Here is a 26,145-nt window from a genome sequence, read left to right as displayed (position 1 = left end):
AATGAAAATTCTGTCTGTATTTACTCACCCTCAAGTTATTTCAAATTTGAATAAATTTCTTTGTTCGGATGAAAACAGGAGAATATTTGGACGAAATGATGGCAGAATTTTTTTGGGGGGTGAACTGTCCCTTTAAGCTGTGCTGAGGTAGGAGTAATAAAAGCTTTAGGGGGGGGGCTATTTCATGCATTCTGACTTCTTTACACTGTAAAACGTGCTGATTTCTCTGGCATAATATGGTGATCTTGTTAAAAAACGAGTTGGATGTATGACATAGTATTTCTGTGCTCGATACACTCCGGCAGGGTTTCTATAGGTTTCTGAAAGTTGAACCGCACGCAGTAAGTGAAACTGAGTCAAATGTCTGTGTTTTGTTGGAAATCGGCACATATCTACATAAGGTAAACAGCACGAACTTATAGTGAATCAACAGTTATGCAGGGATAATGCGATTATGTGTTGTGTGCTCGTGCTTATAAGTTCCGCCCACTGCACGCCTCCAGGAGCTCGACTGTTTTCGGAAATAATTGTACAGCTGTATCTGTCTTTTATAAATGTGAAAACTCAAATACTAAATACTCTTCGAAGATATGAAGTATGCAATACTACTCTATAGGTACTCAAGATTAAAATGAGACTAGCAGAAACTGCGTGCGTTACCTCCGCTTTTGAACGTTTGCTCACAGCTCCCCATGTGGTTGATAAGCGCAATTGTCTGTTACCAATGTCTTAAATAATGTCGCTGTATAAGTTTCCCCGTGGGAAGCGCAATACACGTGAATTTGTTTACTAAGCTGATGAAACTGGCGAATGCAGAAACGTAATTTGGAAACCACGTCGCACTCTTTAGCAGGGGATGGGCGGGGCTGTGTGTACCGACCTGAACACAGAACTTACAGAGTGTGGTTGTAGCTACTATGAGGCTGCTCAGGTAGCAGCGGGAGAAGAATTCGTCCAGTTAAGAGTTGTTCTACCACTGAAATAATTAAACTACAAAGTGTTGTAATGAAAAAGGTAAAATGTTGATAACAATACATTATTGGCTCCCATCGACTTCCATTGTATGGACATAAAACCACAGACTTTTCTCAAAATATCTTCTTTTGCGTTCCACAGATGAGATAAATTCCTACTGATTTTGAAAGACATGAGGGTGAATAAATGATGACAGAATTGTTATGTTTGGGTGAACTATCCCTTTGAGGGCCCAACCTTCTGCATATTCTTAGATTCAGCATGTGTGTGATTTATTTGTCGTCATCCAAATCATGCAGGCCCTTAGATGAAAATGTTTGTCACATAAGAGAGGACTTCTGAGTGTAAAGATCACATTGTGATAGCAGAAAACCGTTATAAAAGAGAACATTGAATAGCAGAATCTGTAATCAGCTTTCAGGTCGGCTGCAGACGTTTCATTACAGAGAGAAACTGGAGGAACAGAGTCCGATGGCACATCTGAATGAGTGCAAATTCAATGTCAAAATAGATTTACTAAATTGGATTTGTATGGACCAAAGCTTGCAGAGGAGGGAAGCAGGGAAGGATGACGTCTAAAGGCCCTTCAGCTTGCATAGCGGAGAATATTGGTTAATACCGAAAATTAGCGGGATGTGAAATTGTGAGGTTGGGACAATGAAAATGCTGTTGCAGGAACAGTGCATCCTTAGTTTGTTGCATGGAAAAAGATAACGGAAACAGATACAGTGTAGAGTAATGGAAACTTTGCAGATGTTGTTTTTATGACTAATATTTATGGGTGAATGTGAAATATGAACAGTTTTGAAGTTGATTGTGTAATTGTTGTATATAAATGTGCTGAACCCAAATCAACTGAAATTTCTAGGTCTGTTTTTAGCTGTGTTGTTATTTACATTACAAGTACTGTACATCGATCAATAGATTACAAGGAAAAAATAAATGTGTCTCCTTATAAAATTTATAAAATTATAAAAGAGAAATCGAAAAGATACCAAAGTCTGCAATCAAAAGTCAGAGATTTAAATAAGAAATTTCTCATCAAATTCTATCAGTCTGCCAATTTGTTACATCTACTGCGGTGGTTCTCAAACTGGGGGCCCCAAGATGGATCCAGGGGGGCCATAGATCTTTTGTTATTTTATGAATTATAGATTAAATTAATATAAATAAATTATATGTAATTAAACATAAGAAAAATAAGGCCACCATCCAAAAGAATTGATTTCCCAGCATTGTATAGCTGAATATGTTTTTTTTTAATTAAAATTCTACGTTTAAGATTATAAGTCTTTGTTTGGGGGGCCGCAAGTCGATGCACACTACACAAAGGGGGCCTTACAACAAAAAAGTTTGAGAACCACTGATCTACTGTATGTCAGAATGGTTCTCTCGTTTGTCTCTGTTTGTATTCTGTCATCATTTATTCATCATCATGTGGTTCAAAACCTGAATTTGTTTCTGTGGAACACCTAATGGTTAGAGAGGGCCTAATGGTTAGAGAGTCGGACTCATGACCAGAAGGTTGCCAGTTCGATTCTCAGGGCCGGCGGGTAACGACTGACGTGCCGTTGAGCAAGGCACCTTACCCCTACTTGCTCCCCTGGCGCTGCAGTGATAGCTGCCCACTGCTCCAGATGTATGTGTGTTCACCACTTGCTGTGTGTGTGTTCACTACTCTCTGGATGGGTTATATGCAGAGGTCACATTTCGGGTATGGGTCACCATATCTGACAAATAGGTCACTTTCACAAATAAGATATTTTGAGAAATGTCTGAGTGGTTTTGTGTCCATACAATGAAAGTCAAAGGGGTCCAATGTTGTTTGGTTACCAGCATTGTTCAAAATATCTCGCTTCTGTTCTGCTAAAGAAAGAAAGTCATTCAAGATAGGAATGACATGAGGGTGTGTCAATAAATGATGATAAATGACGACAGAATTTTTATTTTTGGGTGAACTATCCCTTTAATGAATTTTAGGAGATACATCTGAGACAAAGGTGATACTTAAAATAACTTTACTGTGATCACATAACTGTGATCTCTTTAGAGCAACCTTTGCGCAATAAAACAATTAATCTGGAATTGTGTTTTAACCCTTGGAGGTTTTTATAAAGGGACAGATTTTAGAGTACTGTACCTTAAAGTTCACAGGAAGAAACACTTTGACACAATTGACTGCTGGTTCCCTCTAGGCACTGGAGCTCATTTTGGCAAGTGGCACACCGTGTTGGCATTGGAGAGAGTGAAAGTTTTGACAGCAGCTTTGCTATGTATTGCAATTAAGCTCCCTGGAGCTCTTTCATCTGAGACGCAGTCAATGCTTCAGTTCTGTTCTGTTTCGTTATGTCTATTGCTCCATTTATATTTTAAAATAGTGAAGTGGAAGCAGAGGCAGGTGATACAAGGACAACAAAAATAATATAACTCTCTAGATGCTATATATATTAGCTGTACCTCTGAGAAAAATCTGAGAAGTTATCTGAGTTCTCGTGATTCAAATATGAAAAAGTTTAAAATGCAGTATTTAAAGAAGAAAATGTATATTCTATCTGAAAAGAGTGAAACTGTACCACCAGCAGCAGTATGGTGAATGAATCTATGGTTGCAGTATGATTGGAGTGTTTTAATTGTTTAGTTTTTGTAACAGTACATGTATAGAAATACATAAATATAACCTGTGATGTCTGTAGGTTACGAAGTGTAAACACTGTGGATGTAGTGCAAACAAAACAACAAATAAACCATCGTTTGTTGTTTGACAATCAACATCAGTCTGTTTGGCCAACCAATGACAGACCTCGGGAGGAGTCCTCTTCTTTTTGCAGTTCTGATACAACCTAATTGCTGAAGTAAAAATGAAACACTTCCACTTTAGAGTGGTCCAAAAACGACAGGTTGCAAACAGGCGTTCAAATCTTTCACCTTTTAACGATTCCAATCAGTTGTCGGTGGATGAAATCAAGCCCCGCCCTACATTTTTTTTCAGAAGTCGTTTCACTCAGGTGTATGCCACGATATGGAAAAAAAGACAATCGCTACTTTCGTTTCATGCCGACTTCTAGAAAAGAATGTTAGGCAACATTGACTTGCATACACACAAGACCTGATTTCTCATTGTGTCCCACAGAAGAAAGTCACATACAGGTTTTAAATCACAATTTTTGTGTGAACTATCCGTTTAAAGACCCCCTGTGGTGAAAACCAAGTTTTTAATGTTGTTTATGTTTATGTGGTTTTTAATATGCTTTAAGACAAACCATGTGCAAATTTGTCATTTTAACCCTTTGCTGAGTATTTTCTCCATAAAACTGCAGTTTACCAGACAGTCTAAAAATGCGGTTTGAAACTGCTCCGGTTAATGACGTCATAAACCTGTAACAAATCACATCAACTCATTTGACCCTGTGGATCAGCAGTTTGAGGCATACATATGCAAAGATAGTGCATGGATTTGGGCTATAATGATCACTGCACAGCTGCGTCAGCTCTCAGTTTCACTTTCAGTTTTAGCAGCATCTGGAACTGCCTAGTGTGACTGAGTGGAGGTGGGGCTAATTTGCTTATTCATGTATCTGCGTATACTTAATGAAGCTGAGGTTTACAGTTACAATAAAGCTATTTTATGGAAGGAAAAAATATTTTCACAGGAAAAAAAACGTTTAAATATGTCATTTTGATGGTCGACAATTAGTTTTAGGGAACAAAGTTATCGACCACAGGGGGACATTAGGGTATCTTGTACCACAACAATTTTCGTTAAGATTGTACAATCTCCCTCACTAAAAAGGGGGATTTTAATCGATTGAAAAATCTTTTTTCATAGAACACCAGTTTCTATTATTTCAAAAGATCAAGGACAGAGTTTTCACAATACAACTTCTTCAGTGCAGATAAATCAGATAAAATAACCTGTTAGGCAGATCTTAATCTTCCATCTGCTCAAGTAAATAGTGTAGATTTCAGATGGCTTTGTCAGTCTGTAGGCTCACCTTGTCACAAAGCGCTTTCATTGCGGCCTCCAGCGTGCATTATGAACCTCGTAGATGCCGGCATTTATAATGTAATTATATTTAAATCATTATTGTGGCGAACTGGCAGTGCTCTCCCTCAGCCAGAACACAAACTCCAGGACACAAAAGGCAATGAGAAAATCTATAAAGTATCTTCTCTTTTTGTGGCAGGTGAATGCGGATGCCAACAGGCTGAGCCATGCTGGATCGCGGCCTTCGCTGTCCCAAAGTGGCCCACAGTATCCTCAGATAGCCATGAACAGCTGCAAGTACAATGGGGGCATAGTTAGACCACTCAGCAGTCTTGAGGCGTCCCGGAGGAACCTGGCAGAGCTGGACTCGGAGACACAGCCTTTACAGACCCTACACACTTCTGGCCTGGAGGTGGTGGTCTCCAAAGGGAACGGAGAAGACCCGAGTAAGCAGTCCTGTGAGAATCTGGTGGGACAGCGGCCATGCAGCACTTCACACAAGAGGAACAAGGACATCGGATATAAGCTCGGGCACCGGAGGGCCCTGTTCGAGAAACGCAAGCGCCTTAGCGACTACGCCCTGATTTTTGGAATGTTTGGGATTGTCGTCATGGTGACAGAGACTGAGCTCTCCTGGGGAGTTTATACAAAGGTAAAAGTTCACAAGTTGTTTGTTGGTGGGCTGATGTTCCCAGCAAGTTTCTAACTGATAAAAATGTATACCTTGGTGTAAAATTGATTAAGTCTATACTTTAAACACACTTTAAGTTGCTTTGGATAAAAGTATTTGCCAAAAGGGTTTATCAGCATTTCTGCTTGATACCAGGAGAAACCATTTTTTAAGACAGCAATGCATCACCAGATATCGAATGTAGACTTCCACTAGATTAACTTTATACATCTTATTTCATCTTTAATACGTTGATTCATGCCATGCAATTACATTGCGCAGCATTTTGAAACCTGAGATTGATTTATTTATGACCGTTTAAAGACGCTACAGCATAAATTCATCATTGACTTAATGGACAGAGGCAACAGAAAACATCAATCAGAGAGTGCTCTATAACACACTTTAACCAATTGCAGTGTCATTTTTTATATAATTTTGCTGTCCTCTAATCCCCAGGTATCGCTTGTAAACAAAAAAACTTGAATTGATCTGAATGCGCTAATAGGCATTGCACTTAATTATATTCTCAATCAATTATTTTAAAGACCTTTATGGGCTCAGCTGTAGTAAAAGCTTGGTGTCACAACAGAAAATCTTTGTTTCAGACCTTTAAAGGGGTCATACGACACGGCTCAAACGAATATTATAGTTTGTTTTAGATGTAATGCAATGTGTATACTAGGGATGCCACAATACTCAATATAATATTGAACCGTTCGGTACGACCTCCACGGTTCAATTCGTGTAACTGAATTGCGGTTTTCCGGTTTTGCGTTTAAATTATTTCCGTGCACTCAATTACACTCTGAACTGGCTCTGTCTGTATCTAATAGCGAGTGGTGGTCGGGCGGTGAAGCGAGGCTGCCTGCAACACGAGAAGCAATGTGCTGTTGAGATACGCGGGCTGGCTTTATTGTATGCCCGTAGCCCGTTGTACTAAAGTGATAATCTCCGAATTTGGCACATCAAGAATGTATTTTTACACTGCATACAAAAGCAACACGTTCGCGTTGCTCTCACACCCAGCACATGCAGAAAGAGCGTCTACGGCACCATGTCAAAGTCCATTTAATGAAAGTCATGCCACTCGGCGGCCTTTCGGACAGCTATTTACTTCATAGCAAGAGTGCCTCCAGGCAGCTATTTAACATTGCATTTCTTCCAATTTAGTGCAATGGCAGTGGCTCACCTTGTTAATATATTATCTTTGGCCTTTCCCATTGAGCGCTAGTGTCTGCAGTGTTACGTGCACCGCACGTTTACTTCCATTACAGCAATCACAAGTTTTGCATTACGTTATTTTAAATACTCTGATGTGCAAAACCTCTTCAAGAAGCTTATTTTACTGGCATGCTGATGAACAGTAAACCAAAAACTGCTGTGAGCCAGGAATTTGTACAAGTTGATTTTTGCTTAAAGATAATAAAATAAGTCAAGTTAAATAAAGAGAATTTCAGTAAAATAGTTTTTTCTTCTTCTTAACTTTTTACCGTTCCTGTCACATAAGAACAATGAAAAAAACACTTTAATGTGCCAAGCCATCAGAACCGAACCGAGAACTGTGGGTGAAAAACCGAGGTTCGTATTGAACCGTGGGTGAGCTGTATTGTTGCATCCTTAGTGTATACACGATTTAAGGTTCAAAAACGCTGTATTTTCCACATAGCGTCATGTTTGTATCTCCTCTTTGCCCCGCCTCTCTGAAACGTGCAGATTTTATACAAAGCTCATCGCTCTGAAAAGTGAGGTGTGCTATGATTGGCCAGTTAACCAGTGCGTAGTGATTGGTCGAATACTGCAAGCGTGTGACAGAAATGTAACGCCTCTTACCATATTTGGAACATCAGGGTCCAAAGCAATTGTGCTGACAGGTATGCCCACCTTACTTGCGTATACATTTGGGCGGTCTTAGTCAAATCATACCACGAACTGATGTTGATTTGTGGGGGTGTGGTTACACGAGGCGTTTCAGGCAGGTCTGGGTGAGCATTCGCTTTGAGATAGAATGCATCTTTTGTTCAGACACTTTCATTTTTGCAATTTTACGTGTCTAATACATGCATGGGCAACTTATAACACATCAAAGACACAGAAAAACACGTATTCGCGCCATATGACCCCTTTAATATTGCTGCTTTTTTGACTATAGATTTTGAAAAAAGTCCACATAAAAATCTAAATTGACCTGATTTACTTTGTTATGGCATATTACTTGTTTAGTGGTGAACAATTTATTTGTGCATTCATGCAAGTCAGTCCACATTTCTTTGGTATTGTGGTCTTTAATCATAATTTGAAAATGTACTTAACCCCTCCCCTCCAACTGGCAGCTCCATTTCTAAATGACATGCCTACTTTTTTAATTTCAGTCAATTCACATTAGAAAAAACAATTTGAAAGAGCATAACAATAGTAATTCGAACACACATACTTCTTATAATTATTCTTGTTCCGCCAAAAGTTTGGCACGCTACTTGTCCCGCAGCTTTTGACGTAGACCCATGAATGAATACATCGCATCGACGGGCCTATTCGGGAATGGTGTGCTATGACTTTTATAAGCGATCGGGTGGGAGGGTGCGATAGGGGGGCGAAAAACCACCCGAAAAATCCCATTGACTTAACATTGCGCCCAACTTTGAGGGATCGTAGCTCCGAGCGAGGATATCTTAGATAAATGAAAATAATAAACGATTTGAAGGGGTTATCAGGCTCTATAAGAACATCACTCACAATGGGGTGTAAGTTGCACCCCTGGGGTGTAAGAGCCTCCCAAAATTTCCCAATCACAGGAAGCATGCCCATATAAGGCGTAAAACGTCCCGTGTTGAATATCTTAGCAGTACAACCACTTAGAGACAAGGGGGTGGGCTCATTTTACTCAGGCTACCAATCAGTGTGACATGATCATTATGAAGTTATTAAGCCACGCCCATGGCAACCATTTACAGCAACCTAGCAACCGATCCCATAGACTCCCATTATAAAAAGTCCATGTGGATATCTTTGCAACACAGTGTCGTAGAGACAAGGGGGTGGGCTCATTTGACTCACACAACCAATCAGTGTCACAGGATCATCTTGAAGCTATTAAGCCACGCCCATAGCAACCATTTACAGCATCCTAGCAACCGATCCCTTAGACTCCCATTATAAAAGGTTCAGGTGGATATCATTGCAACACAGTGTCATAGAGACAAGGGGGTGGGCTTGTTTTACTCAGGCAACCAATCAGTGTCCCAGGATCATCATGAAGCTTCTAAGCCACGCCCATAGCAACAAAACATGTCAGCCTAGCAACCGTTTAGCAATACCTATATCTCTGCATCGGAACATCGTAGAGAGACGGGGGTTGGTTCTTTACACTCATAGCTTAGAGCATCATCAATTGGCAGATGCTAAGCCACGCCCATAGCAACCAAACAGGTTAGCCTAGCAACCATTTAGCAAAACCTATATCTCTGCATAGGAACTTCGTAGAGACACGGGGGGTGGTTCGATTCACTCATAGGTTAGAGTATTATCAATGAGCTAGCATAGAATTTATTAGCAACGCAAGACTATAATCGTTGTATCAGAACATTTAGACTCATGGGGGTTGGTTGATTCATTGTACTTAAAGTGTCATCACCTAGTGCCGAGTTCGCGGTTTGCCACGAAAGCATCACTCACAGTTTCTTTAGAAAATGTACTATCTAGTTTTACATTGTTGTCAATTTAGTTACACAAGATTAAAATTCTCTAATGAGTAAAAATGTTTTTAATATGTAAAAACGGCTGTTGTGCATAAACAATATATAGTATGTGCACAGTTCAAGCAGTAAATTATGGAGCGATTTTATCTCATTAATTATTCACGCGTAAAACAAGATACACACATGCGTAAACAGTTTCACATGAACAAAACCTAATTTACGTAAAGTATAACATATAATTTACAAAAAGCAATTCACGTGCGTAAAACAAAACTATTTCTCATAAAGTACGTTTCGCAAACATACGATGTGCAAATATTTCGAAAGTTTAAAATGTACACGTTTAGTTGTTATGTGAATGTGCAAATCGTCACTCACGTGTGAATCGCTTGGATGTGTGTGTGTGTTTTTTGAGACTGTCTGGCAGCGCAACCCCTCCACGTGGGTTCGTACTCTTTAGCCAATCAGATTCAACCTTCATTCAACGAATCATAAAGCGGAGAGAACAGGACTCAAGGAAAACGGCTCTGGCGACCTTTTGCGAGCAGTTCAAACTTATGTCGCCCATAAGAATCACTTTCAAGTAACGTAATTTTATTGTCCTTGTTCATTTAAAACATACATTGTATGGACATACAAACATGAACATATCTCATCAGATATGTTCCCCAGACGGGGGAACACAGTTTCACAGTTTGTTACCCAGACGGATTTTAGCAGTTCAGTGGAAGTGACTGCTGGTTGTGTAGTTTTTAAGTGGTCATGTTCACTCACTATTTCATACTTTTCTCCTACAAAATAAATTAATAAAAACAGATTTATTGCGTGGCTGTATTATGTTTTAATACAGCATCACAGCTCAGAGAGTAGATTAGCGAAACTTTACAAACGAGCCTTTAGTGCTAACATTAGAGCTCCTTGAGTTCTGTGCCCTCTCCATGATTATGATTGGTTGAATGGTAAGGTTGAATCTGATTGGCTAAAGAGTACGACAACCCACGTGGGAGGGGTTGCGCCAGGACAGTCTCAAAAAACACACACACACATCCAAGCCGATTCACACGTGAGTGACGATTTGCACATAACACGATAAACGTGTACATTTTAAACTTTCGAAATATTTGTGCACAGTCGTATGTTTGCGAAACGTACTTTATGAGAAAATAGTTTTGTTTTACGCACGTGAATTGCTTTTTGTAAATGTATATGTATACTTTGTGCACGTAAATTAGGTTTTGTTCATGTGAAACTGTTTACGCATGTGTGTATCTTGTTTTACGCGTGAATAATTAATGAGACTAAAATCGCTCCATAGTAAATAATCTGATAAAGATAATCTTGTTCCAAAAGGTCTTCAGTACATCTGCTAAATGTCACACACTGTATGTATCATTTTCATGATAGTACTATTGTAAATCTGTTTTCAGACTCTTTTGGCCTGAGTGAATTGCTTGCCCTGCAGGTAGTTAATAGGCAGTCCCTGGAGTGGAGTTTTTTTTTACTTCTCCTGAAGCGAAGTCAAACGCCTTAGCCAGCACATCATGTTCCAATGTTTCAGCAGAATCAGACAGGTTTAATGAGCTCCAATTGCACTGATCTTATAATGAGGAATGTCATCCAGAGAGAAAGAAAAAGAGCAAAGATTAAAAAAGTGAGAGATGATTGTTGTTAGTTCTACTCTGGCGTTAGCAGTTTCCCATTTATTTGTTAAATAAAGATTAGTGTTTAATATAATTGTTGGACATTTTTCCATTTTGGTTTACATTCAAAATGACACACATTTATATATTAATATGAACTTGAAAACTATTACATACTTTCAAAGTGTACAATTTTCAAGAGTATCCAATTTGACAAACACTTAAGGGATAGGTTACCCCAAAATTAAAATTCAAAATTAAAATTCATTTCAAACTTGTACAACTTTATTACCAACATTCTTCAAAATGTCTTCTTTTCTGTTCTGCAAAAGAAAGATTAAATGATGACAGAAAGATTAGATGATGCGAAAATCTCTGCAAACCCTTGCACATCCAGCAATGTAGCCATCAGGAAAAGTCACTTGAAGCAAGGCCTCTTGGAAGATACTTTTATCCAAAGTGACATGCTGTGCGTTAAAAGCATACATTTGTGTCCTCTCTGGGTAGTGAACCCATGACCTCGCCGTGGCTGGCAGACATGCTCTACCAGTTGAACTGAAGGAACAAAATTCAAATGAAAATATTTTTTGTTTGTTTCAATTTTTTGTTTTAATGTTTTGTTTCGATTTCTCTGCAGGAATCCTCATATTCATTTGCACTGAAATGCCTTATTAGCCTCTCCACTGTAATTCTGCTCTGTCTGATCATTATGTACCACGCACGAGAGATCCAGGTAAGTGCTCGAATCAGCTTTGGAAGCCATAAACAAGAGCAGAGACTGATACAGCAGCATAAAAGATTACAGAGGCAGCACTTATGCCAATTCCTAATGACTTAAAGTAATACCAGAATGAAAACTTGCAGTGGTGTTTCTATTTCCAGTAATCTGTATTCAATGCCTGTGCCATTTTGCCTATCCATTTAAAAACTCTTTATAGAGGGGACACTGATGTTGATTAATGATGGTATTACAAGTGAGGCTTATGGCTAATAGATGTAATTTAATATAGGCCTGTCAATCAGCTGCTTTGTGAGAATTATTTAATGACTTGGAACGTCAGATGGTGGTCCAGTGACTGAATGGATAGACAATTTGAACACCTTTATTTATGATGGTGGGTTGTGTAAGGTGCAGGAGTGACATCACAGTTGATGCTAAAGACCTGAAAGATCCATAGCTGGCATTATAAAGAGGGTTCTATAGTTAAAAACTTGATAGATTTTTAACTTTCCATTTTAATTGGTTTTCATAATATGCATTTTTGGATGCTTTATCTACTGGCTACTTGTTGGCTGCTTTTCCATCTCCCTCAGGTCCAACTTATCCATTTAATTTGTTCTATTCCAAATAATTACATGAATTACATTTTAGTTTGTAAAAAGGCAAAATTTATATTGGTCTTTAAAGTTACTCTAGAAAGTATAATCCATTAGGTTTTAAGGATTATTAAAAAAATGAGTCAAGCATATCCAAACTTTGTCTGCCTTATTAAAGGGATAGTTTACCTATAAAATGAAAATCATTTACTCACCCTCTTGTCAGTTTGAACCTGTATGACTTTCTTTCTTCTCCAGAACACAAAAGAAGATATTTTGAAGATTGGTTGTTGGTACCCAAACAGCGCCGGCACCATTGAATGGTGCATTGACTTGTGTCCATATAATAGAAGTGAATAGACTGATTTCACTTCGCTTCCATGTTGAAATCGAAAACGAGGCAGAGGTGGGAAGAAAACTGGAAGGACATATAGACTGCAATGGTTTGGACTACCATCAGGTGTCTGTGACATGAAAAAACAAATGATGCGTTAAAAACAACGTTAGATTGGCTGTGTGTGCGCGAATGAAACCCACTTATGGCAGTTTAAACAGTCACTATTATGTGATGGTACGGCTTAAGTGGTGAAGTAAAACAGCTTGTGTGATATGCGTCCTATGCTTATATTGTCACATTTAAGATCATAAATCGTTTTAATAACTCGAAGTTGGTTGTCCAAACCATTGAAGTCTATCTGTCCTTCCGGTTTTCTTCCCGCCTCGCTTTCGATTTCAACATGGCGGCGGCGTGAAATCACCGTTATTTGGTAATCAACATTCTTCAAAATATCTTCTTTTGTGTTATGCAGAAGAAAGAAAGTCATACAGGTTCGAAATAACAAAAGGGTGAGTAGACGATGACAGAATTTTCATTTTTAAGCGAACTATCCCTTTTCATGGAAGTGATGATACCTTTGTTCTCCTTCTAAAACCTCCAGCTTTTTATGGTGGACAATGGAGCAGATGACTGGCGGATAGCCATGACGTATGAGCGTATCTTCTTCATCGTGTTAGAGCTCCTAGTGTGTGCCATCCACCCCATCCCAGGTCAGTACGTCTTCACCTGGACTGCCCGCCTGGCCTTTACCTACACCACTTCTGTGGCTGATGCAGATGTGGACATTATCCTCTCCATCCCCATGTTCCTGCGGCTGTACCTGATTGGGCGGGTCATGCTCTTGCACAGCAAGCTGTTTACGGATGCCTCATCACGCAGTATCGGAGCCCTTAATAAGATCAACTTTAACACACGCTTTGTCATGAAGACTTTGATGACTATTTGCCCAGGAACAGTCCTGCTGGTTTTCAGTATATCGTCATGGATCATAGCTGCGTGGACTGTGCATGTCTGTGAGAGGTGAGATTCGTTTGGATTTCTTAATTTTGTTTGTGCCTGGCTTATTAGGGGAATTGTTTTCACTCAAATTCTGTCATGATTTATTATTCTAAATCTGTTGGATTTTTTCTGTTGGACAAAAGCTGTCTTTTGAATATAATGAAAGTAGATGGGGATGGGGCAGTCAAGGAGTTGATATAAAATATTAAATACAATTAGTTGATACAAAATTATTAACCTGATAACCTAGAAGGTAAGGCATATGTACATGTTTGGAATTGCATGAGAGTGAATCATGACAGAATTTCATTTTTTTGGTGAACTGTTCCTTTAAGAAATGTTCTGTCCTTGGTTCATCCAAGAAAATGTAATTCTCTTATCATTTATTGATTCTGATGTGGTTCAAAACCTGTATATGACTCTTTCTTCTGTGGAACACAAAAGAAGATATTGAAATGTCTCAGTGGTTGTTGTGTCAATACAATGGGGTCCGTGTTGTTTGGTTTCCAGCGTTCTTCAAAATATCTTTTTTGTGTTCTGCAGAAGAAAGAAAGTCATACAGGTTTGGAATGACATGAGTTTAAATGATATAAGAATTTTCATTTTTGTGAGAACTACGCCTTTAAGGAGCTTTGTCAGGTGCACTTGATCAACAACCTATTTTGTTGCATTTATAAAATATCAGTGGCAAGTGAATGTGTATGTGTTTTACATTGTTGTTGTTCTATGTTTCTCCCTCATATCTGCTTCTGGATAGGGGTCCAAAGTGAGTCTGTGCTCTGCGAGGAACAACTATTACTTGGCTCTTAGCTTTCCCAAACATTGCAAACTCTGCCTATCTGTCTAGATGAGCTTTAGCAAAACTTGCAAATTGCTGCCGTGCTGTAAATCCCAAATTCTTATCCATATTCAAATTCACTTTTCTCCTGTAAAAACGTTGGTCATTTTATATCGTATTTTAAAGAACAGCCATTGCTTCACATAACACTTAAGTCATTCTTCAGATTTTGGGATTTTCACACAGCTGTCCCCATGTTTCTACATGGTCGTCATTAAGTTCATGGCAGCCTGTCTTTTTCCTATAGTGCTGTCAAATCTTTGACCTTTTCCGATGCTCTAAAGTGCTGTTGTTGCCAAGATATCTTGACCTAGACCTTGAGGGAAAGTAAATATCAGTGTGTTGTCATGGCCCTTAGATATAAGACAAAGCAACACAAAGCTAATCAGGTCACCGTGAGGCCTTTAGACAGTTTCTGTGCCCACTTCTCACCCATTAGATTCAACCTTAGCAGGTTCAAGGGGTGATTATGATTTTTCTGTGTTCTCTTTAAAAGATCAGTCAATAGATAGCTTTTTAATTCTAAAAATGGCTACTTTATAAATATGTAAAGTACGTAAATGTTTAATAGTATAAGTTTCAAGGGAAAACATTTGGTGATCATGAAGATCTCGTATAGGTTGGGCTGTGGCGTGGGGTATATGAAAAGTAGTGTTGGGAGACACTGGTAGACCTAAATAGACCACAAAACCAGTGCTTGATGTATGACATTTTCTGTTATGTTTTTCTATCTTAAAGAAAATCTCTTCAATGATATTTATTTAAACTATAAAGATAAAACATTAAAGACTAATATTACCTGTTTCAAGTCAGCTGGTTGCATTATGATCTACAGTAACATATAAAATATATATGTGAATATTGAATGTAGTATAGGTTTCTCTTGCCGTCTGTATATTGTGCACAGCAAAAAATCATTTTCTTAAGTTGTATTTTTGTCTTGTTTGCAGTAAAAACATCAAAACGTTCTTACATCAAGATACATTTACCATATATCATAAAATACTTTGAAATTATTTACAGTGGGATCCAAAAGTATGAGGTAAAATGCTTCTCTTTTTCTTATTAAAAACATTTCGCATGGACTTCTGTGTGCTTCAGTAAAAGCAAAAAGGATTTTTAAATACTGTAATGGAAGTAATATGTAACTCAATATTGTCTTAGTTTTTAAAATAAATTATTATTTCTTACTTCATTGGTAAGTTGTTTTGTTGTTTGTTTGTTTTATGCATAAACATCAGTACAGTTTGTAAGATTTATTATTAAAAGAAGAGAAAACTTTGCCAATGGGGTAAGAAAAACAGAGTTAAGATAAAAACATACACACTGTTGCTTCTCCATTCAATTTGTTTTAAATATCTCTTGTTTTAGATTGTCTAAAACAAGAAAATACAGATAAAGAAAATGATTTTTTTGCCGTGAAAGCGCTGGTAACACTAACTAGGTGCTATGAGTTTTTTTGTTGTATTCTATATTCTATATACTTGTGTTTGATAGAAGTTTCACTGGATGACTCTATTGGAAGAAAGGAGAGGTGCCTTATCAGCACCTTTGGCACCCTGCGAGACTCCGTATTTTCTTGTATTTGCCCCTAAATGCCACAGCTACTCTCTAACTTTAAATCATTTGTCGGCCAGCAAGTCGACAGTCCTCGTTTAATAGCACTCAAGCTAATGAGTCTTCAGTTAAATTCATGGGCAGAGAAGCTAGACACTCACGGATTGATTCATTTGCACATAAATGTAGAGTTGCCCTATAGTCAGCACATGGACATATCCATCTGAGGCCAAGAGAAGATCTTGTTCTTGTTCTTGCTTTGACATCATCATCATTTTTGTTTTAGTGTTTTATTCTTTGTATTTGTTTAAGAGTGTTTTTTGGGCAGAGGTTGCTTGAGTAGAGTGCAACAGTCGGGTTCCGGAAATTAAAACCCAATTCATTTTATCCATAAGGAAATTGATTTTTAACCCACAAACCTTTAACAATAGACCTACCGTCAGCTTGGAAGTTGGTAAATAGCCATCAGTCTTTTGTTATAGTCATCAGTCTGCATGATTGCTCACTTACATGGTTAATGTCAATAATTTTTAAGTCCCTGTGGAAAAAATGAATACATTCCAGAACCCTAATGGCTAAGTGTCTGGGCATATTGTTGCACTGTATGGAGTTGAGGGTATGTTGATAACATAGATGGTATGTTGTTCCCCTACAAAAATGTATAATGGTTACCATAGTTTCCACCAAAATACAATGGTTAGTGTACTACAATACTTGTTACTTTCATTACAAAGCAATTTTTACAGTATACTCAAATGAATCTCATTTAAACTTAAACTGTGGTCACCATAGTACATTTTGGTAAATGTTGAATCAACGTTTAAAGATTCAGTGATACAAATAAAAACTAAAGCTCTCCAACAAGCATTCTGTCATTTGAGATAATGCTAAAATGTTGAAGTCATCTGTCTGACCGGTCACATGTGGCCCATACTCTCAGAGCAGTGCATTATCTAAGTCCATGGCAGCTTTGGATTTGGTTACACTGCCAGCATGTTTTCTCCATATAGCCTCTTTATGCTTGTGTAATGGATCGTGACTACCACAATAGTTTTACACAGATGCATTCTCCACACCAGACCGAGTTGGAACACTGTGAGAACAGGAAAGAGCCATTTAACGTGCTCGGGCTGCCCTCTTGCTCCCACAAGCAGAATATGGACATCACTCCTTTGAATTACATACTGTACACAAAGGCAGCTTGATTTATATTTGGGCTGTCCGCCTTTTATCCAGTGTACTTAGACCTGGATATTGAAATACACTGCCGCATTCAATACTTATTGATATTGCACTTTGGGTCGTCTTGAATTTACCCTTCAAATGTAATTGAGATTTTCAAATGACTCCTGATGCAAAGTAGGCCTTGTCACTGATTCAGATGGATCTTTAAACTCTGATCAGTGTCAATGATTAGTGATGTTTGTACAGTATAGTCCATTTCAAAAAATGTAAACACTGGTCCATAAACACTTTCTGTTTCAGTTTGTTTTTTATTAATTCATTTATTCTTTTTTTATTTAAGTCTTAAAGTCTTGGTTTAATTCTAAACATTCTGTTGTTTTTTATTGTTCAACATCTGTGTAGTGTTAAAAAACAGGAAGTGCCTCTGGACCAGTGTTGTTTGACAAAATGATTCAAGTCAGATATATAATTTATAATAATCATATATATAATTTAGTATGGGTCAAATTAAAGGAATACAGTAAAATAAAAAAATAATAATTGTAATTTGTTGACTTTTTACTCACCATCATGTCGTTCAAACCTGAGATGGCTTTCTTTGTTCTTTCTTTGTTTCAAAACACAGATTTTTAAAGTGTTGTTTTGGGTTTGCAGTGGAAGTGGACTGCTAATGCCTTTTCTCAAGCTTAAAAAAGAAAAAAATGTGTTATAAAATAACTCCATGGGACTCGTTCTATGCAAGCGTCTTCAAGACATAAAAAAAGTTTTGGTGAAAAACAAACTTAAAATTTTTTAAGAGGCTGTGTTTTAGTTCCTTACAATAAAGAAGGCCATAGAGGTTTGCGTGACATGAGGTAAATAATAGAGTAAATAATTATTTAATTTTTATTTTTGGATAACCTACGTTTTAATAAAAAACTGTGAACCATTTGAGATTCTTGCTGCATTAAGAAGTATTAAGTTGAGGTGAAAAAAGGCTTCCCTGGTATCATCAATATTTATCATCTAATTGTCATAACAAAAGACAATATACATATTTTGTTAACTTGTAAATTTACATTATTCCAAAATGTTTCCAACAATGTTAAATCCAGAAAATGTTGTCATTTTGCAGTTTAACGTCCCCCCTCATTGTTATCCTCAGTTTCAGTCGACACTCCTTCACGGCGTCATTAAGTTACGCCTGTGTTATTGTTTTGAATACTCTAGCTGTGAAAATTACACACGTTTCAACACTTTTAGTAAATCTGTTTTTAGAGAAACAAACCAAATCTTACTCTACCTTTAAAGACTAAACAGTTTAAGCAGTAATCATTTTACCAATTTAATCCCTGAACTTTGTCATTTTATCTCATCAGATACCATGATAAAGTGGGAGTCACCAGTAACTTTTTGGGAGCCATGTGGCTGATATCCATAACCTTCCTGTCTATTGGTTATGGAGACATGGTGCCTAACACATACTGTGGAAAGGGTGTCTGTCTTCTCACTGGAATCATGGTGCGTATCTTTTTAACCCTTCTGAATATGTATAAAGACACATTTGTCGGACATTGTGTGCAAAAGTAGAGTCCAAGGTAAAATCCTGTTGTCACAATGAGTAGCCCCGCCCAATGTGCAATCTAATTGGTCCAAAATCTTACTCCAGATATTAAATATAAAATATTTCAGATTTGCCGTTATTGTGCGTCGCGCAGCGTTTTTGCTGCCAAGTTCCGTTCGCACGGACAGCGATTTTCTACACTGGCTGTTGGTTGCTAATATACTCTTTCAACATTAATCTAACGTCATCATGAAATAAAACTATTTTATCTGTTTTACAGTTTTATTTATTTATTGTTGATGTCTCTTTATAACTTGTTTGCAGGGGGCTGGTTGCACTGCCCTTGTTGTAGCTGTCGTAGCCAGAAAGCTAGAGCTCACCAAGGCTGAAAAGCATGTCCACAACTTTATGATGGACACTCAACTCTGCAAAAGAGTAAGCCTGTTTTAATATACAGAATCAATTAACATTGTTAACATTATGAAGCATATAGTTCTTTAAGAAAGTAGACATTGTAAGTTTAAGTGATCAAATCAAATTGACTGCTCCAGGCTCTTAAAGCCACATGTTGATGCTGCATAAGCCATGGAGCCTAGCCAACATTCATTTTTTATGACAAAACCTGGCAAGCATATCTCACCCATAGCTCTAATTCACCAGAACTTTGCAGGGTCTATAACTAGTATCACTTTGCTAAATGCACGCTGTATTTCAGGAGTATTCACTTTGAACGTTTGTCATAATTTCTCTGTACATTCTGTAAGAGTGTGCAAACAAAAGTCTGTCTGTCTGTGCACTAGCTATACTGATATTTTAAAATCAATTTATGTAAGACCTGTTTTCTTGCATTTGTTTGCTGGCAGGTGAAAAACACGGCTGCTAATGTACTCAGGGAAACATGGCTAATCTACAAACATACTAAACTCGTGAAGAAGATTGACCATGCCAAGGTTCGGAAACATCAGCGCAAGTTTCTTCAGGCCATCCATCAGTATGTACAGCTACAACATTCTGTCTTATACTGTATATATAAATCTAAAATTTAAAGTGATTAAAACTTTTACGGTTTAAGTAAAAGATTTTTATTTCGGGTATCTGCTCATTTGCGAATCAATACAAAATAGGCAAGTTGCATTAAATATCATGAATGTGATCACAGTTGTGAATGTTTATACAATTGTTTTGTAATAAAAAAAAGTAACATTGATTGTTATTGATCTTGGGTGCCAGATCATAAGCAAAACGGTCTTGAAAATGACAGTCTTCGGAACTACTAAATCCCTGTACTCATTTCACAAACACTACAGTATAACAGCCAACAAAGCAGCGTTTACGTTAAGATCATGAAAACATCATGATAACGGGAATTATAGCAATTACCAATCTGAAATATTGATGGAAATGAAAAATTTTGAAGTGACACACAAAAAGGATTGCAAATAAAATGATGGATTTTAGGGTCAGACATAAAAGTTGAAAGTCTTTTGGTGTCAAGTGTGGTGTGCAACTTGAGGTTTTTAAAAATGTATTCTGTGTTCCATTTGTTTTGCCTTAAATCACTGCAGAGCTCAAAAGTAAGTCTGATCTTCTATCTTTACCTACCACTGGAACCGTTCTTCATTCTATAAGTCTTATTCAGCAATATCAACCAACATAAAACATTTGAAGCTGGGTGCCATCTTAATTTAAGAAGAATACCAAATAAAAGTTTGGATATACAGGTTTAGATTTACAAAGTTTACAAACTTGTTAAGGTAACCTGCAGGGAAAAAGTCTTCTCAGCTTCAAATTAATCTGATTTCACAATGTCTAAAAGCCATTCGTCTGACATGTACCAGACTTGCATAGAAACCCACTGCACTGGTCATCGTAGCTGCAGTATGTATCTATTCTTTTTGTAAATGTAAATGTATTGATATATAGCAAATGTAAACCAGTAAGTTTAGATCTTGTACTTGTTTCCTGTGTTGTTTTTTAAATGCAGTAATGTTGGGAACTTTTGGCCGCATTATCGGTTCAGACTCGTCGTCAGAGTAAAAGCACCAGTGCTGAGCACAACAATTCATTTATAATGTATCTGGTCTTCACTTTTAAGAGAACCCATAAACATTCCCTTGCTTAATGCACACAATCATAAAATTCTAAAAATATCTGCACCTAAAATGCTCCATAAACTCAAATCGGCCTATGTTGCTCATACTGCAGAGAAGTAAATCTGTAGTGCAGGGAGCTATGGAGGTCTGGGTACAGAAGCAGACCAATTTTGGCCCTCCCAAAATTGAGATTTCATCTTTAAATCAGTACAAGCGCCTGTGGAAAAAGTAGAAAGTGCTTACATTTTATTTTACCATACAGCTTGCACACTTGTTTTTTTTTCCTTTGGGTGTAAGGAAAGGTTGAAGAGAACATTTACTGTACAACATTTTTGCAGCATACACAAGGAGTCATCATGTTATGTTCACGTTCTGCATGTGACGATTGGTGATAAGTTGTACTTTACCCCAAGAAACATGCAAAAACATCTCGGACAAAACTCACAACATGTTGCTCTTTCTCCACTCCAATGCACTCTGTCCTCACCACCTACTCTCTTCTTCAAAGCAGAACTTTCCCTTCCGGGTTTTGTTAATGCTTTCCTTTAGAAGGAAAGCCCGGCCTTTGTGTTGACTTTCTGATTTCAATAGGCATTGACGCTTGCACATCTGTCAGTATCATGGACTACATAGCCCATGTCCTCCTCGTTGGTCAGTTCATTTGTTTGCACTTTACGCTGGCTCCGGTCTGACAGGATATATTAAATGTTTTCAGTCGAAACCTACTGAGAGTTAGTTTCAGCAGTGTTGACTCGCAATCTAAATGGATGTGAAATATTGTAGTCTGTGGTCAAGTGTGTTTGCACGGTTCTGGTCAGAATGTTTACTTAAAAACAAACAGGACTGGGAGGTTGTGGATTTGATCCGATAAATAAGTGTAGACATTTGTTCATTTCAAATCTGTCAAGCTTTGTAAAATCTGTCAAGCTTTTGTAGATACACAAAATGACAATACTAGCATATTTTGCCCTTGCTCGTATAAAATGTATCTAGACATTAAAAATCTCATTTTAGCATGACTAGCATTCCTCTGAAGTCCACTAACATGCCATTTTCAGGAATGCCGTTTTATTTTAATATTTGGAAAACGTTCACCTTTAATTTGAATCTTAAACAAAAAAATGTTTACAGTGTCTTAGTGTATTTCTATTATTCAGAAATGCATTTCACGCCGTTACAACCTTATCATTTCTAACTGCATTGTCCATCACACTTTTGTTGTGAATTTCGATCCGTATCAGATCATCCTTAATCAATTTCTTGATTTTGAGGAGGTGTTATCAAATCCATCCATATATTTATTCAGACAAACAGTTGTTCTTTTCTATCACTTTTAAACCTCCTGTGGCTGAATAAATTTGCATGTGTGACCGGTTGAACAGGAATGTGAATGTTTGCATGTTGGCACATCATGTAGTAGAAGAACATTCATAAATGTGACATTTTTGACCTTCCAAATTTCGGCTTAATTGTCACTCTGTTTCTTCCCCTGTTTCTTGCTTATTTCCTTCTTTTCGTGATCCTCATCCCAACACTTTCCTTTTTGCTGCTTCCCTCTATAAACCCCTACACATCCTACTATTTCCTAAACTCTTTCATTTCCTCAATTGACTACATCCTCTTTAAACTCTTGCATTTCCTTCTTCACTAATCCCCCGATGAAACCCTTTCCCCCTTTTATATATCTGTGTGTCCTCTTTACTTTTGCCCCATCTGTTTCTCTTTGGCTGTCCACCTGCCCCTGCTTCTTTTCTACCCAGACTGAGAAGTGTTAAGATGGAGCAGAGAAAGCTTAATGATCAAGCAAACACGCTGGTCGACTTGGCAAAGGTGCGTAACATCTTTCTTTCTGCTTTTATTCTAACTGCAGTGAATTTTCTATTGTTGATTGTTGTGTTGTATTAATGTACCACGTAGACTAGCATTTGTGTATCATGATCATCACTTTTTCAGACGCAGAATGTGATGTACGACCTGGTATCGGAGCTGCAGGAGCGCAGCGAGGAGCTCGAGAAACGGATCGGTCACCTAGAAACAAAACTGGACTCCATAAACAGCAGTCTGCAGGCTCTGCCTGGCCTGCTTTCACAAGCCATACAGCAGCAACAGCAACACCTGCTGGACGGGCTGACTCAACGCGGATTCACATTCACACGACCCTCCTCGCAGACGTCCGAGCGCTCGTGGGCATCCTCGGTACACAGACGGAGATCACCCTCTACCGCACCACACACGTCGTCTGACAGCGGCTAGCACGCTCGCACACACTCGAAACCATATTCTAAACCTAACTCCTTCACACCTATCATCAACTAACACTGCTGAATATACTTTTAGTACTAAAACGTTAACATGAATGACAACGTCAACACACTGAAAAAAAAACGAATGAATTAACACATCATGGTAGAGATATGGTTTATGTTTAGCCATTGTATGGCTGTTTAAAGTTAGCTTTTTTGTAAAGCCCTTGTATAGTAATGGACTGGATTCAGATGCAGGGGTGGAATGGATTTGTATAAAGACATAGTTTGGAACAGAAGATTAAATGGAAGTAAACCAATGAAATCGAGGAGGCTGGAAGATGCAAGAGAGAGAAAGTCACCAAAAGGACATCCTATCTGTGGCAGTTCTGTAGGCTGTGTTCGGAATAACATACTAGCATACTACTATTGTTGTGCACAACACACAAAATTGGATTCAAAAATGCTAAATAACTTTATTTCCAAGTTGATAATAAACCATTTTAATTGAATTAAAGACGCAACATAACGAGCTACTGTAAGAATGCAGTATGCTGTCGTTTAAAACGGGCACCGTGAAATTGAATGCCTACTGTTTCAATCGCTATTTTGAAAAATAGCAGGCACCATACATGGCACAGTATTCAGTCGTAAACTAGTATTCTACTTCTATTTTAGATGTATTTTGGAGCTGTAAGGGCCTTTGGAAGATGGGTGGGAGAGGAAAAATGTATCATATCATATTTTGTGCTATTAAAATGCAGAACAATCTTTGCAGAAATGTGTGTGGTCTTTCATGCTCTTCGGGGAGATTTACGGGAACCACATCAAATACCACCAATTAAAATTCATTCATAGAGCTTCCAAGGGTCCTTCCAACTTCTTTAATTCAGGCATTTTGCAAGACAGCCTGGGGATGTGCTTGAAAGGATATATACACAGCCATGCAAACGATAATGGAGTTAACCTTTAGAATGGTTTTCTCTTCATTTTACTCTCTTTTTTTAATCTCTTTATTATTTACCTAGATTTTTTTATAGCTTGTAGAGGATATACAATAATGTTACTGCAGAGTGGCTGCATAGTTAAAAACATTCAAAGATGAAAAAATCACCTTGATGTAGAAATGAAGAGATAAACCCCACACCCATATCAAAATAATTTTCATGAATTAACTGATGTGTTTCCCAGTTCTGGGTTTAGACAGAAAATGTCAAGATGTGATTGTCTTTACGGGTTTGGAAAACAGCAAACTGCCTTTACTGTGTGTCTTTGGCCATGTTGACCAAGCTGTAGCAGATTTACATAATGCTGGCCTCCAATATATGAGAAATAAATGAACAAATTCAGTACCTACTTATCTTGATTTTTTTATCAATTGAAGTGGGATGTCTGTAAATGTTACCGATTTTAAGAATACAATTTTAGATACGGTTCGAATCTGCTAAGCTCTAAATTGCATTAGACTCATGAGTGGCGATGATGCGTGATGTGAAACGCAACCAAAATAGCAATTGCAGTATTACTTGTGGTTGATGGCATAAAACGTTTGTGCAGAAGAATGGACATCATTTTTAGCCCACTCAGAATCAGACACTTCAAAGTCTGTAACTCAAGTGCTTTTATAGTCTGTTATACTCATCCATCCATTTATTCCTCTTTCATTTCTTCTGCATTTGTGCATTCTCTCTTAACTTGCCCTCAAATATCAGATGCAGTTCTGAAAGTTTATATTTTAAAATATTCAATCTGAGTGGGTGCTGTGATGTGAACAGACCTCCTCTCATCTCTCTTGCCCTCATTTCTATTCTTTCTTGTCTTCTGTCTTGTTTTAGTAATTGACTTGAGCGCTTTACAAAGTGTTTCTGTAAAACAACATGCATAAACACATGCATGATCAAAATACTCTCCAGTCAAATGCAAATGAATAGCTGCTTAGAATAAGGATGATATCACACAACAGACACTGCCTTAGGGATGTGATATAATATAGATGTTGTTTCTAGCAAAACAACATACAAAGAATATATGAAGAGTTTAGTTCCAAAATGAGATAACTCTTTAAAAAAAAAAATTATCATGTTTTTTATTATGTTATCATGTTTTTATTGTGTTTTATTGTGTTAGTTAGCTGCATTTTTTTTGTTTTTGTTTTATGGCTTAAATCAAAACAAACCAACTGCAGTTTGATTGAAATTAATTGGAATGCACAATAAAAAAACGGAGTTATCTCATTTTTGAGCCAAACTCTTCATATACTGACTATCAAATATATCAATTTACAAATATTTTACCTGCTAAAAACAACACGGAACATTGTCCCAGTGCCTCTAATGAAGAGGGGCTCCATGTTCACGTTTGTCCTAGTTTCTTTACAAAATAAACTTTTGAGATGGGAAATCCACTTGCATTAATATTTATAAAAATGCACTTTCACTGTTTTTCAGATGTCTATTTCTGCTCTACTCTCCTACATTCCTCTAAAGTCCACTAGCTTCACTCAGTTAATAGCTATTAATATTTAAGAAGTAAAATAAACAAACATGCCACCTTGTTTTTCAAATCCTGATGTTAAAGGGAACACTCAATAAAGTCTTGAACTTAAAACAATAAAGGATTAATGTATTGATCAATGATTTATTTGGTTACAGAGCTTAAAAGCATGACAGAATATTTTAAAGGTAAAGCTGCATGCTAAATAAATAGGTTGTTTTAAAAACAAAGTGCTGATAAGTTTGCTGAAGAACTAAGAAACAATTTTAGAAAATGAATTTGGTCATGTCTGGCGTTATAACACGTTTGGCCATAAACGCTGGCCTTACACTATCATTGAAAACAACATAATTTGAGGTCTTGGTGTCATAACAGGCTTTGTTCACGTAATCATAAAGCCCTTATGACATGACGGATTTTTACATGACGAAACGTGGACATGTGAACACAAGAGGGCGCTATTTGACTGCTATACCCCGACCTTAAAAACTTGATCCAGAGTTGTCAGGCCCGCCTCCAGACATGAGACGAAAGGTGGGCCAAGTGATTTTCCAGGGGGGTAACTATATCTA

General features: G+C 37.6%; 1 protein-coding gene across 1 annotated transcript in view; it reads left to right on the top strand.

The window, feature by feature from the left end:
• Positions 1-25,048, top strand: part of kcnn1b (potassium intermediate/small conductance calcium-activated channel, subfamily N, member 1b) — a 28,136-nt gene extending 3,088 nt beyond the window's left edge. The window contains exons 2-9 of the mRNA XM_057357533.1: positions 5,160-5,612; positions 11,606-11,701; positions 13,224-13,642; positions 18,560-18,701; positions 19,069-19,179; positions 19,608-19,735; positions 22,598-22,667; positions 22,791-25,048. Coding sequence (XP_057213516.1) covers positions 5,160-5,612; positions 11,606-11,701; positions 13,224-13,642; positions 18,560-18,701; positions 19,069-19,179; positions 19,608-19,735; positions 22,598-22,667; positions 22,791-23,090 — 1,719 coding nt within the window. The 3' untranslated portion in view covers positions 23,091-25,048. The remainder of the gene's footprint in view (positions 1-5,159; positions 5,613-11,605; positions 11,702-13,223; positions 13,643-18,559; positions 18,702-19,068; positions 19,180-19,607; positions 19,736-22,597; positions 22,668-22,790) is intronic.
• Positions 25,049-26,145: the final 1,097 nt, after the last annotated feature.

This window comes from Triplophysa rosa, linkage group LG17 (assembly GCF_024868665.1).
Source record: "Triplophysa rosa linkage group LG17, Trosa_1v2, whole genome shotgun sequence".
In the NCBI taxonomy this organism is placed as follows: Eukaryota; Metazoa; Chordata; class Actinopteri; order Cypriniformes; family Nemacheilidae; genus Triplophysa; species Triplophysa rosa.
The sequence above is the reverse complement of the archived record's forward strand: the minus strand, read 5'-3'. Positions and strand labels throughout refer to the sequence as shown.